The sequence below is a fragment of the Taeniopygia guttata genome, chromosome 3 (genome assembly GCF_048771995.1).
Source record: "Taeniopygia guttata chromosome 3, bTaeGut7.mat, whole genome shotgun sequence".
In the NCBI taxonomy this organism is placed as follows: domain Eukaryota; kingdom Metazoa; phylum Chordata; class Aves; order Passeriformes; family Estrildidae; genus Taeniopygia; species Taeniopygia guttata.
Window position 1 is genome coordinate 15,821,496 of NC_133027.1, and position 14,679 is coordinate 15,836,174.

General features: G+C 39.7%; 1 protein-coding gene across 2 annotated transcripts in view; it reads right to left on the reverse strand.

The window, feature by feature from the left end:
* The window catches only part of LPIN1 (lipin 1), a 79,386-nt gene that overhangs the window by 50,596 nt on the left and 14,111 nt on the right, over nucleotides 1–14,679 (reverse strand). For both annotated transcript variants that reach the window (XM_030270036.4, XM_030270040.4), the window contains exon 2: nucleotides 10,042–10,098. In XM_030270036.4, the coding sequence (XP_030125896.4) occupies nucleotides 10,042–10,098 (57 nt within the window). The remainder of the gene's footprint in view (nucleotides 1–10,041; nucleotides 10,099–14,679) is intronic.

The following is a 14,679-nucleotide window of genomic DNA, read 5'->3' on the forward strand; positions in this document are numbered from 1 at the left end:
TGGGAACGCGTCTGTCAGCGTCAGACGCCTTATCGCTTTAAATAAATGCGATGAAATAGTTTTTCCACCTCACAGAGGTTTCCCTGTATGTAAACCTATTGTAACCTCTCTTTGCACTGACCGCCTTACACAAATAAAAAGGGAAGTGGATTTCCATGTTGAAAACGAACTGAAGAAGGAATCTTCCAGGCCTCTTGAAGTCTTGTTTACAGAACTCAGGAGAGGGTGGTGCTATGTCCATTACAAATAAACAGGAAGCAGAGTAACACGGAGGAAAAAAAAGAGGAAAAATATTACACCAAAAGTAAAAAACACCGAAGTGTCAGAGGTCATTATTGAAGCACTCTGCTAGTTTTAGGCCAGAAAATAAGTTTTTGAGAGCTGGATTTCCAGCATCTCTGTGTTGAAGTCCTCAAAATGTACATGCAGCTGAAGCTTGGGAGGAGTAACTAGTAATTAGAGCAATTAAGCCTTCCATTTCTGTTAAATTTCTGGTTACACTCCAAAACTATCTTAGGGGAATCTTCTCTAGGTTATCACTAGATTGTAGTCCTTCAAATTGTTTTTCTGTGGCACATCTTTCCTGTATCTCACTTAGTTGTCTCTCCATGTTGGCCAGTCTTTGTACAGTTTACATATAAGACAGAGCCACTGAGTGGTAGGACCTGATGCAAACTCACAGACTCCAAGACCAACCTCTTGTTCTCTCCTCCATTCCTGTTTCACAGCTACACTAATGAGTACACTTCAATTTAGAACAGAAAGGTCAGCGAAGACAGTTTCTGCCCAGTCATGACAAAGAAATGTGTATACTTAGTTCCGAGGAGAAAGTAATACACAACTGCAGTTTCATTTCCTAGGCATTTCATATTTCGTATCTAATCTCCTGCCAGTGAGCAGTCAGTAGGCAATGAGAAATGTTGGTAAATAATCCTATGCCTGTTAATACAAGAAGTTTTATCTGTGCTGACTGTGGATCCTACCAGTGCTCTCCCCACCACATCTCTGCGGAATACAATCCCATATTGTGCTCCCTCTGAGAGAGTGGAAATCTCCAGCCACCACCATCCACGTTAGGTGGGAGGACTCCTCTAACATATTGGTCCACTATGGTCTTCTATTACTATGCTAAAGTCAAAACATAATTATAACGTACTGAATCAAAAACACTGTCTTTCCACAGTCTCAACAACACCCACCCTTCCATGCTTCTTTCAGAAATCCGGAAGCTAGGGTCTCATTTTTGGAAGTACTATATTGTGTTTAAGTACTTATCATGTCCAACCATCTGCTGCTTGATGTAAAATAGTCCACAGAATAATGCTCTACATTTTAAATTATTTGATGTACAAGGTCATGTTTTCTCTTCCTACAGAGCAGAGTCACAATACACAAATAGAGCCACAATACACACAAGATGCCGTGGAAAGTGCCAAATGCTTGTACAGCAACAGTGAGCAGGGTACCATCCTTCTATGCTTTTTCACTTCATTCTTACTCATGGTATGACCAGTGTGCAGAGTGGTGTGCCTCAGATTACTTCCCTGGAACAACCTTTGCCAACTCCTTCTGAAATCCTTACTTGTGCTGCACTTCAGCTCATAACTGCTCTCAATTAGTTCTGGCTAAGGACTAAGCAGTAGTACATAACCAGTACTTTGGTATTGTCCAAGCCCTAGCATGGTCATGGCTGTGGATTTGACTCAGCCCATTGCAAAGTTTGGAGGATAATACTGTCAGGGATGGTTCCTAAAAAATAATCTGGAGTTACCCACAGACTAGCTGGCAGAGGGAATATGGCCCTAGGGAGAGGAAAGTCCCTGACAGTGTTTTTTCCAAAATACGCTCAGGAATGATGAAGTTCTGAAATATTACTGTTTTCTTCCTGAAAGGTTTCGCCTTTGACAGATTTCTTTCTAAAGGTATTGTGTTGGTCAACAGATGTTTGTTTACAAAGGTTTGATCTAAAACTGTCCACAAAATTTTGAAGGACCTGCTCATGGATGTTTTTCTTTTCATTCCTTTGTTGGTCAATGTACATTAATTCATTATTACCTAAGTCTGATTCTTGCTTCAAAGACCTTATAGGTTATGTATTCACTCTGTGTTTGTACAGTTCTGGCACAGTGGAGTTCTACCTTATGATCTGGGCTCATAGTTACTATGAAAATACACTTATGAAGAAAGTTGAGTTGTGTAGTCTTTTGTAAATTAATAAAACTGGGTTTTAAAAGAGTTGACAAGCACAGAAGAGTTTAATAAAATCCAAGAACAGACTCCTATTAAAAATTATGTAATTTCATGCAAGGGGGAAAAAAAGCCTTCAATTCTATCTTAGGATGCTAGATTTTCCTAGCAAAGATGTTGCCAGTGAGCAAAATAACCATTCAAACCATCATGCATTAGCAGCAATGTCTAGTTTTTCCCCCACTAAAACTAGAGCTGATGTTCAGGCACACAGAACCTGGATTATGAATGACTACAACTGTTAATGAATGCCCAATGTGCAGGTAAAAATTATTCAATAAATAGAAAATACGAACTTTTAGCTTTTAATTTATAATTAACTCATAAGTAAAGATGGCTCTGGAGTTGTGCTGACATTTTTTATGTAAGTAATAAACTCAGAGTAGCTCATGTAGCGTAAATTAAGCATTGATTTAGTTTTATTCCAGTGTAAACATCAAAAAGTCATTTGACTGACTCTGTAATTACCTGATTAAACGTTCCACCCTCCTAACAAAGGAATTTTTATCCTAACATAAGTAGATACTTTTGTAGAGTAAAAAAATACCTACAACTGCCTCTGATAATCTACTGAATTCTCTGTCTGGTTCACTTTTATTTTTTTTTTTTCCCCTTTCTTTTTATCTTCTTTTTCCTTCAAGTACAATTATCTACTACTTCATTTCATCCTTCATTTGAAGGCACAGTAGTACAGTGTGTTGTAACATTTAAATACTGGCATTTAATCTACTTCTAAGTGTTTGACTAGAGAACTGTAGACAAATTTTTAAAAGTATATGTAGATGTTACTTAGTTGCAGAGATTTCTAAAACATTCCCTCCTCCCCCGCCTTTGACTTTAACATGTTGCCAGTTTTGACTATGCTGCAGCTTTTGCGTTGTATCTGTCCCCCTGAGGTCCTTGCAGTTTGACAGCTTTAGCTTTGGGATTTTGCTTTCTGTATCATCACAGTTTCTCAGTATTGTAATCATTTGCTGACAGTTGCACAATACACTTCTGACATCACTTATTATCTTTCTTCTTTGAGCTCTGTTTTAAGAGGTGAGATGATGACATCATTGTCAGGACTGTGATGTCATCAGAAGTAGTATCAAGTTTCAGTCAATAATGAGGCATGGCAGTGACAAGTGAAAAGCAAAACTGAGAGGATTATTTTGTCAAATTATCAAATGTGGGATTGCAATTTTCCAGGAACCGTTGCAGCTAGAATTAGAGGCAGGGTGGGAAGCACTGATAATGTACCAAAATGCTCATCTGTAATGATAACATCTCTCATGCCATCAGTATGTGCATTGCATAACCAAAATTGATTCTGAACCAAGTACTTTTGGACTTATTTTTGTGACAGATACACCCTTTCCTCCCCATCACTGAAAAAAAAAAAAAAGAAAAAGAAAAAAAAAAAAGGGTGGGAGGGAAGGGGATCTGGGGATCTCTAGCAAAATAACCACAAAAAAAGACTTGTCTAAGTCTTTTTTTTGCTTCTCAGAGTACAACAAGTCCTGATGGTGAAGGTTCTCAGAAGAGCCTTTCTTCTTCCTCTAGATCCACATCCAACCATGCAAACCCATGAGAACCTCAATGCTTCCTTTATATCCTAGCATCTCTTTCCCCAGTCAAAAGTCATTTCTCTGCTACAAAATGCTTGACTACTGAGAATAGAGACTTCTACTGATCCAAATATCATCAAAGCAGAAGAGTGTAGGGGTATTTAAACTAGGAACAAGAGAGCCTAAATGTATCAGCCCTGCTGGAGCTACTCTTGTACCAGTCCAATCTCATCAGAAAGCAATTTAGCTCCAAATCTGTAAATAGCCACAGCTGAGCTCTCTAAAGATAATCTCAAAAAGCTTAGAAAAGCTTGAGCCCTGATAAAGCAAAGCAATTTCAATGTGAGGCTAAGGATATAACAGTGAAATCATCAGTGTGTTCTTTCTTCAGCCAAGACCACAATTCCTGTGTACGCTTGTTCAAACACAGGCCTGTATCCTGCTCAGGTAAAATACATACTGGTGTCTTAGTGCACCACATACAAGAAATGAGAGATCATAGCACAGCTCATCCATTCTGTCATGGACAAAATCTAGCTTTTAGTCAGTCCAATATATCTGTGCATGACTAGCAAAGCTTCTGCCCAGAATACTGTTTTCAAAGCACAGCAAATCAAAATAATTGGTATTATTTGTTCAGAACAAAGTAGTACAAAACATGCTTTGAGAACATCAAACAAAGCTGGTCTGTTTCCCAGAATATAATCTTTTCTTCACAGTACCTGCAATGCTTGGAAATGAAAATGCCAATCTTAATCCCAAAGAGGAGAAAGATATTTGGAAACCAGCTCCTTTTGTTGAGAAGTTTGTTGCTTCTCTCTCAGCCTCATGTCTAAAATTTCCAGATCAGAGTGCCTACCAGTATCAAATTATTCTTGCAAATAGGTTCTGAAAGTTATTTCTTGGGGATTGCAAAACCAGACATCTTGATTAGTACACTGCATTGTTTCCACCTTCCCAGTAAAACTGTAGGTAGCAAAGATGTAACAGCTGCACTTATGATGAATAAGAGAATATTATGTGTAAAGCTTTTCCTTCTGGTGAGCTAAGAATTAAGTGCTAATATAGGTTAGCTTGAAGTTGATTCTGTAGCTCCACTGAGAAAGTGAAGTATCTAAAATGTGTTTTATAATACAAGTAGCAATATCTGGTGCTTCTCTCTGTGACAGAAAAATTCTTCACTTCTGTGCAGACCCGGGTAGAGGGGGGCTGTGCTGTGTGTGGCTCCTGATGAATGCAGGGGTACTCTGTCCCTGGCTTGGCATTACAAGAAGCAGGATCTCTTGGCTTTGAAGTGAGATAATTCTGTACTCTCCCAGGAACTGTAATTAGTTCTGTCTGTCATATCAACTGGATGAAAAGGGTTTTACTCTCCCCTCGAGAAAGAGGCAGGGAGGATTGTGAGCAGCCTGTCGGGAGGAGAGGCAGACTGTGGCTATTGTCTCCCTCACCAGTGAACTGATGGGAAAGCTTCTGCAGTACTGCCCAAAAGTTCACATCTTCATCCCTTCATCCAAAGTAAAGAAAGGTTTATTACTTTTGCTGTAAAAAAGGTGAGATAGTGCAACCCTGTATTACTTAGTGTTTTCCTCTCTCACTAATGCTCAGTTTTCTTGTATATTTGAAGTGACAGAATATAACCAGGTTAGAACAGTGTTTTGTTGTTTGTTTTTTGGTTTGTTTGTTTGTTTTTTTTAACAACTGTGTGTAACATTTAAAAAGGTACTTTTCCCAATTCAGCTCCTGCAGCAGGCATGGGTCCTGTGCCTCCACCTGAAGGATTCCTGCTTTCTCTTCTCAGGGCTTTCTGTAACAGTGAGGCACAAGGGAGCTCTGGCTTTAAGATCTTTCCACACTGTCCTCTTGTTCCTTCTTCTGTGCCAAACTTGAAGACAACTTAATCTGGCAGCATGGATTTCAGATCTCTCTGATCTTTAACCTCAAGGCTCTGTATCAGGTGAATTGGGGGGAGAGGTGAGATACTGGATTGGGATAATCTGTTTTAGAAGTGTTTTCCTTTTAATTCCATTATTGGGGATTTTAGTGATTACAGTTTGAGCCACTGCGCTTGTTTTGAATTAAAAGTACAATCATCCATTGAATTCCTGTGAAAGATTTTTATCAGGCAAAATTTGAGCTAAATGGAACAATGACAATATTTTAAAACATTTTGCTTAAGCAAATAATCTTTTCAGTCTTGGTTGCTGTAAAAGCTGACAATCTTATTGTTGTCAGCTCTTTTGTTCTTAAAAATATATTGTTATAGATAAAGTTATTAACAAAACATGTGTGAAAATCCTAGGAACAAGCTGAGGAACAGAATTAAATCCTGCATATCACAAGACAATAAATTCTCTTTAATTATTTGCATCAACCCTGGGTAATTAATCCGTAAATACTGCATTCTTTCTCTTATCTAAGCATTTCATTCTCCTGATTTAGGCTGAGAACATGTATAAAACTCTTAACTGGAACCTCTAAGTCAGTTGTCTTAAAGCAGGAACATTGCCACTTATTTGTTTTTTAGCTGCTGTCATTCTTTACATTTCCTGCAAGGAGATGCATAGCTATGTGATATTATCTGAGAAATTAGCTTAAGTTTTATGATTTCTACAACTGGAGTGCTAATACCTTTAGTAGGTATTAGTTTGCAAAATTATGAAAATGGTACTTTATGTCTTGTTTCAGGTTCAAATTTCTATGAGTGGTAGAAGTGTCCCAGGTAATTCAGTAAATGCTTCCCTTAAAGTACTCACAGTGTCAAAATGAGTGTAGTTTCTCCAGAAGTGTTATAACACTAAAATCCCTGAACATAGTAGTGAATGTTATTTTAGAACTATAATTAAACAACATTTAATCTCCATCAGTCTAAAAATAATTACTTGGAAAACTAAATTTAGATTTGCTGTGACAAAGGGTATATTAACCAGTGGAGGAACTGTAGTCTGTGGTTTGAAAGAAAGTTTTTTTTCTGATTTCTGCCATTGTGTTGAAAGCTGAGCAAAAATTAAAATTTTACGCTAATGAAAACTTTAGTATAAAAGAGTCTTGAAGTCCAAATTGTTTAAAAACATTATGTTTCAGAATTGTTTTGAGAAAATAGGCACATTCAGGATTAGCACACTGAAAATATTTATCCTTATTCCATAAATACAGTAGACGTGTGTGCTAAAACAAGCACTTAGTGTAAATCTATGGAAATAATATACTTTGGTGAAATTAGGGAAATCCATTTCATTAGGTCCAGCACGTCCTGAACAGAAAACTTTTGTCCTGGTGGCCTGTATGCTTTCCGTATTCCATTATGCAGATGTGAGCATTCATCAGGTACTTTGCCTCATTCCTGCTACCCTCATTCCGTATCTACTTCAGACAAATCTACATACCATGCACAGTCTCTCAAAGCCAGCAGCTTCTGCCCACAAAAACATCAGCTTGTTTTATTACTCACACATCAGCCACATTGTGTTGGTGGTATCATGCACACAGAGAATTCCTGTCCCAGTGAGTTTAGAGTCTGAAAGTATCAGGCCTGGTGATCAGTTCACACAGAGCAATATAATCCCTTTCAAGCCAGTGAACTCTGTATTACACAAGCAAAGGGTTTGCTCATTGCTTCAAACAGGTGAAGTGTTGGGGTTTTTTAAAAAGCAAGAGTAGGAGCGGGAAAGCAGTGTTTTGTATCATAGTACAAGAAGAGACAAAGGACTGGTCAGAAAACAAAGAAAATAATCCTATTTAGTAGAATAAAATCCAAAGTCATACCCACAGGTAGGTCAGAGTCACGTCAAGGTACATGTCTGCTTCTGATGTGAACTCTTCAGACACCGTTTTCCCTGTTCCAACCTCCACACTGCAATTTGGGCACTAACAAAAAAGCCTCCCTGTGCAGTCATCCCAGTGATATCAGATGTCACTCCCCTGCAGCCCTAGATGACAGCCCAGTTCATTCACCCTGCATGTTTTTCATGTTGCTTGCGTGGGATCATGGTTATTGCTTATCTACCTTGTCCAGGTCAGATGTTATTTGTTTTGGGTAACTCTGCTTCCTGCGGCAGATTCAGCCTGATATGTTTTTCTCACTTTTTGTTTCATACTGCTAACTTCTCTCTGCAGATATTGAAACAACTTAGTGCAAGCACCTCTTTTATTTGTTCAGCCTCTAAGATTTTTTATTCATTAGTGGTTAGCTTGTTTCCCTCAATCTTCTTTCTGTAGAGTAGGCTTTAAATGTAGCACACGCACATTACAAAATCCTTCTTTCTCCTCTTTTTCATGTATTTCTGTACGGAACATAGCTTCTGAGAAATTTAGGACAAAAACCATAGTACTGATACATTTTTAAAAATTCAAACTTTTGCCCAAACAACATACAACCTGATCCTTCTCAAAGTATAATCTTACTGCAAGTATGTATTATCCTTCATTCTTTCAAAGTTACATCACAAGTTCACATGGCATGTTTTGGTTAACCATCATATGTTCTTGTAAATTTCAGAATCTCACCTGAATGCAGATCTGAATGTTCCCAAAGTTTGGAATGAAAAGATCATATCTGTAGTATCACTTCACATATTTTTAATTTTCACATTTTACGCTGTCCTTTGCTGATTGTAGTTTCTTCTGTTTATTTTACTGGCATTTTGAATTCCCAGATACTTGTCTGTCTGCAAAGCACAGCTACTGAATTGCATGTCCAAACCCAACTCCTGACAACACCAACCAACTCCATCCCAATTTCAGACTGCCTGTTTGGCTTATCTAGCTGTAATTATTTATGTGACATTGCTAATATCAAGCTCAGCATGAAGGTTAGATCCTCAATTTGTTGAAGCTGACATACCTTCCTACATCTGCCAGACCCAGCTGAGAGACTGCCAGGCTCTGACAACCAGCTCCCACACCAACAAGCTACAGGCAAGTCTCCACAGGCTGCTGGATCAGGAAGATTCCTCTGGAAAATATAGAGAATACCCTACACTGCACTGTGTAGGTTGTCTGGAGCCCCCAGGTGGGATTTAATGAGATAGCAGTGTAGCTATCTAACATCACACTCCACCCAGGCTAATACCTCTGTGAAGCCTATGCAGAGCTGGGCAGTGGCTCCAATAGCTCAGCTAGGAGGATGTGAATGCTCAGCTCTGCTTGGTGTTGGGTAGAAATGCTATGGACTTATCTGTGATTTCATCAAGTCAGCTTCTAAATACTCTGCCCCACCATCACTGTAAGAGTAGGTGTGGTAGGTAAGGGACAGGCGAGCGGAAGATCACGGGGTGTGACGAAAAGATAGACCCCTCCCCCTCTCTCTCTCCCCCACGCTATCTATTGACCCCAGGAGCCTCAGAAGAATGTAGCCACACCTGCCCTGGTAAATTTCCACTACCCGACTAACTCCTGAGACCCCCAACCCCCCTCTGACGTAGCAAAAACCCCCAAAACTATTTAAACCCACGAGATAGGATAATAAACGCTTTTCAACCGTCTGCCATATTGGTGTATGCGTCTGTTGATTAGCCCGAGCAGCCCGGCCGAGACCAGGCTGCCGTGCTGCCATCTGAACCAGGTCCCTGGTTGTCCTTTATAAAGGCAACAAGTAGGTCACTCTGGGGAATAGAGTCCCAAGTCACTTAGACAAGCATCAGGTTGTTCCCTGATCTGCAGATCTGTGATCTGCCTCTGTTGCCTCCTCTGCCAATCATTCAGCAGTGGCAGTTCTATAACTGGTATGGGAAGAGCTTTCTCCCCCTCTCACTCCTTCTCCTGAGTGAGTAGTTCTTCTGTCAATCCATGGCTGTGTCCCAAGACCACCACCTCACAGATGTACTCTCTGCCTTCTAGGAGAGCAGCAGCAGGGATGTCTGGGCATGTTTTCTCTGACTTGGGAAATGTCTTGCACCTCACATTTGTCACAGGTTTGCTCACTCTGCTTACTGTCCAGGTCAAGTGCCAAATTTCCAGATTGTTATGTTTTTTCCATCCTTATCCTGCTATTACTGGCAACATATGAGGGCCACCAGTTTCACAGAGCTACCGAGCCTTTCACAGGAATAATAATATCACATTATAGTGGTGACATACAGTAACACAGTGTCCAAAGAGTGACACTTGGACACTGCACTGGGTACTGGGAAGTGGGCAAGAATTAACCACTCCTCATCCTGCTTTACCAAAGACCACTGGGCTTCAAGCTGGGCCTGCTCTAAGGCACTGGAGTTAAAAAGCAAGTGAACAATTAAATTCCTACATTTAGATTGCGTGTCCAGACATTTCGAATCCAACCGGGATCTTTCATCAACGGAATCTGAAAAAAACAAAACATAATAAAAAATAACATAGTTAATTAACCAGACACAGAAGTTAATATATACAGGCCTCATTCATGGTCCTTGAAACCCAGATTCAATTAATACCTCTTACAAGATTCCTTTGTAAGCCACATCCTCACTTTTTATCAGGACTGAGAAATTTTCTCAATTCTCTTTCTACCACCTCCATTTTCAGGGTATTTGAAGAAGGATTTAGTCCTCTGCTAGTAGGATCTGTATCATCAGCTGGATAGAACTTAGAAGCCAGCAAATACTGTGAGCTCTGAAGAACCACAACAGTGTCTGTTTATTCTTTTGCAGGATGGAGATGCCAAAGATCTTTTCATATGGCATCATCCCTAAATGTGTTCAGGGTACAGGAAGACCTCTAGTACCCAGTAGGACAGGAAAAGCCATTCTGTAGAACAAGAAGAACACACTTCAGCCCCTTTGAAGCAAGCTGGTGCTCAGGGTCTGCATAGCAGAGGCATGAGTATATTCCACGAGTAATTCCTCTGCAGACAGGCAGCACAGGAGCCTCAGTGGTGTGACTGTTCTTCCAGGGACAGAGCCCACAGCTGAGGTGACAATTACTGTGACAACCTCTTTATGAACGCACAAAAGTAGGAGTAAATGGTGATTTCATTTTTAAAGAAGCCACTTTTAAAGTTGCAAGACATATTGACATATTAATTAATACCCACTAAGTAGGGTAAACTTTCAGTTTTGCTGGAGATGAAGGGACACATATAAATAAAAGGAAAAGTTATTTAAGAGAAATTCTGAACTGCATTTTACAATACTTCTTATTCTGTAGTGAAATTTCATACTGTAAGGACTAACACTACAGGATCAATAAATTGGATGATGATGATAATGATGATATGAACAAATAATTTGAAAGATTTCTCTTTTTTGCCTAGAAAAGTTATGGCCAGATTTACTGGTGGTGTTTTCTCAAAACACCCATGTTCCCATATATTCAAATCTCAACATTTTTCAAACAAAAATGCTCACCAGGAAAAAAGAAACAACATTCTGCTCTCTATCATTCTCAAGTTATGACACCCAGAATACTCTGTGGAATTTTACTGAGCAAATAGAAAAGGTATAAAATTATCCTTTTCCTGAACTTTCTTCCATTTGAATAAAGACTATGAAACCATTACAAATAGGGAGCAATCAGAAATAGCAAAACAAGCACTACAGAAATAAATTCACCTAGTTCTGGTAGGTCCAGTTCTTAAGGGTTGCATTACTGTTAATTACACTGGTAATTACACTCACATGCTCTGGTACATGTGTAATTAGAGTATCATTTCATGTGTGGGACGTGACAAGTAAGTTTGAGGTGGCACAATCAGAGGAAAACAAAGAGGTCTGGCACATAGGCCGTCTTCTGTTCATGACAATATCTTGCACTTGGAACATTCCACTAAGGATTGCACCACAGTATTCAAACAAGTTTACCAAGTCTCTCAACAACCTTATGGACCAGAAGATATTATAAATTCCATTTATCAAATTAAGAAATTGAAATACACCCTGATTAAATTACTTACTTGGCATTAGAAAGGACTTCTAGCATCTTAATTAGGAACAGACCTCTTTCCACATGGCCCATTGTTTTAACAAGTGGTCTATCTTTTCTGTTCTCAGTAGCAGAATAAAAATACTGGCAATGTTACGCCAATAATTAAATGAACAGAAATATACTCTTCCAGGCTAAAGTAATAATTGAAATACAGATGCATGTTGTATGCAAATGCTGAATTCAATATAATTGCATTTTCCTGTTGCACGTGCGTGTTTTTGTTTAAGAGGTATCATAGAGTGGTTTGTGTTGGAAAGAACCTGAAAGACCATCTGGTTCCCACCCCCCTGCCATGTGCAGGGACACCTTTAATGAGACTAAAGTGCTCAAAGCTCCATCCAGCCTGGCCTTGAGCACTTCCAGGGATGAAGCACTCACAACTTCTCTGCCCAACCTGTTCCAGTGCCTCACCATCCCCACAGTAAAGAATTTCTTCCTAATATCTAATCTAAGCCTATCTTCTCCCAGTTAAAAGATATTCACCCTTGTCCTACAAGCCTCATAAAAAGTCCCTCTCCAACTCTCTTGTTGCCCCTTCTGGTACTGGAAAGTGATATAAGGTCTCCCCAGAACCTTCTCCTCTCCAACCTGAACAACCCCAATTCTCTCAGCCTGTCTGTGGAGGACAGGTGCTTCAGCCCTCTGTTCACCTTTGTGGCTTCTCTGCACTTGCTCCAGCAGTTCCACATCTTTCCTGTGCTGAAGCCCCCAAAGCTGGGTGCAGCACTCCCATGTGAGGTCTCACCAGAGCAGAGCAGAGGGGCAGAATCACCTCCCTCACCCTGCTGCCCACACTCCTTTGGATGCAGCCAAGGGCACAGTTGACTTTCAGGGCTGCAAGCACACGTTTTTACTTTTTCTTTCTTTCTTAAAAACAATCAAAATTCCATGATCAAAAAAATAAATCTCAGAACCATAATAATAGGAACTGCCACAGGAAAACAGTACATTTCATTAGCAGAAAAGTCAACAGTGTGTTGCAACAGAGTTGGTAATTTTACAGAAGTGCTGCTGCCGGTGCATTCAGTTCCTCTGAAAAACAGTGATCAGAGACAGTCCTGTAAAACATTCTTTGTGTACTAGTGGAACAACCACGCGACTCTCCAGGATCCCTGCCAACATTTTGAAAGTACAGTTAATGTTGCAGTTAAGTATTTGATGTTTTGAGCTGTCTAATCTCTTGTTCCTGCTCACCTTTTTAAAACAACCCTAAGGCGATTTCACTCAGACCTGCAATTAATGGAAAATTTTAGAATTTAATTAATTATGTTTTGTCCATATTTTTTGAGTGACTGTTGTAAAACAACTGTCTGCCTTTCCTATTTAGTAGGCTTGGAAATGCAAATTGACACAAGCAAAAATTATTTCAAAGCAGACACAATGTATTAACTCTTTCCTTTAGCTGTGCCAGCCTCAGAAGGCACCCTGCTGACCTTAGAGAACAAGCTAATGTGGGGAAAAGATGACCTTGCACTTAAGCTTGTGAAATAGGACACAGGTGCTATTCCTGTACAAGACAATCATAGTCAAGGCACAGGCGGAGGCACTGGGACACTCTGGCCTGTGCCCTGATGCTGGAAAAACAGCACTTGGCACAGGTACTGCCACAGCCGGCAGCTCCCAGCTTGGGAACGAGCACAGAGCATTTCCAACAGACCTCTCAAGGAGGCCAACTGGTTTTTAATGCTGATGGAGCTTAGTAATAATAATAGCAGGAGGTGAGTAGATCACACCAGGTAGCATCAAAGCCAGAGACGGGGCACTGTCACTGTTTAGTTCACTATCATCACTGTAGCCAAGAAATCCAGCTCTCCTCTGAAGCTACCTGAGCTTCTTTGCTTCCAAGAGTGTGGGCAAATCACAGGCAATATTGCACAGCTCTCCTGATGTCTAAAATAAATAATATGCTCCTAAACTGTCACGGGAAATTCAACAATAGTTATAAAAAAACTTTAATTTGTGGTGCAAAGCAAAATTTTCCCTTTGTCCCCTAAAGAGAGTCTTTATGACCCTCTATTGCCCAGCCTGTTAGCATGAAGCCAAACTGTACTTTTCCCAACTTCATATGGAGTGTTTAAGAATGAAGCTATTTCTTTTAGCTGATAGAAGGTGAAGTAAGACAGAAGACTCAGAACTAACAGTTACGGCCTGATATCTGCAGAATAGTCTATATTTCATACTCTCAACTTAGAAGGAAAAATACATTTTATATAAAAATATTGCAAGCAAAAAATAGTAGCAGTAACTGTAATCCATGCCCCCTTGGGAGACATATGGAAATGCAGTGAGCATGAAAAGAAACAGGAAATATTTAGGCATTAGAAAAACTTTATAATAGTAGGAGCACCCGAGCTGTGGTACGGCTTGCCGGAAGAGGCTGAGATCTTTCAGAGCAGGCTGAACATGTATTTAACAGAAATGTTTTAATTAGAGTTGAATTTGCCTCTAGGCATAGAGATGGACCAGATGATCTCTGAGACTCTTGCAGCCTTATATTCTATTAGTCTATGACATGGCAGAATGAGAATCCATTTTCAGGAGTTTTTTCCTAACAAGGAAAACTCACAGTGGGAAAAAATATAGAAACTGGTGATGAAAATCCTGTTACATTAAATGTTATGAATTAAAAAAAAGTAGCACAGAAACAAGTTATAGGGAAGCACAGCACAGTAGCCAAGGGATGGGCAGGATGACCTAAGCAGCTCTTCTGTCTCAAACTTCTGACACAACCTCACAACATCACCTGACTGGTGTTTAACTCATCACACTGATGCAACAGGTGTTGTAAACAAAGTTATTCACTTTGAATTACTCAAGCAATTTAAATCAGGTTCCTACAGTAATCATGCCTCTAAATGTAGTTAAGTACACACTGTAAGTACTTTATTATTTAAGTACTTTATTTCTGCTAGTACCAGACAGAAACATCCTGTTACTTCCCTTCAGGAGCATCTGATGCCCAGAGTGAGTTCTATTTTTCCTG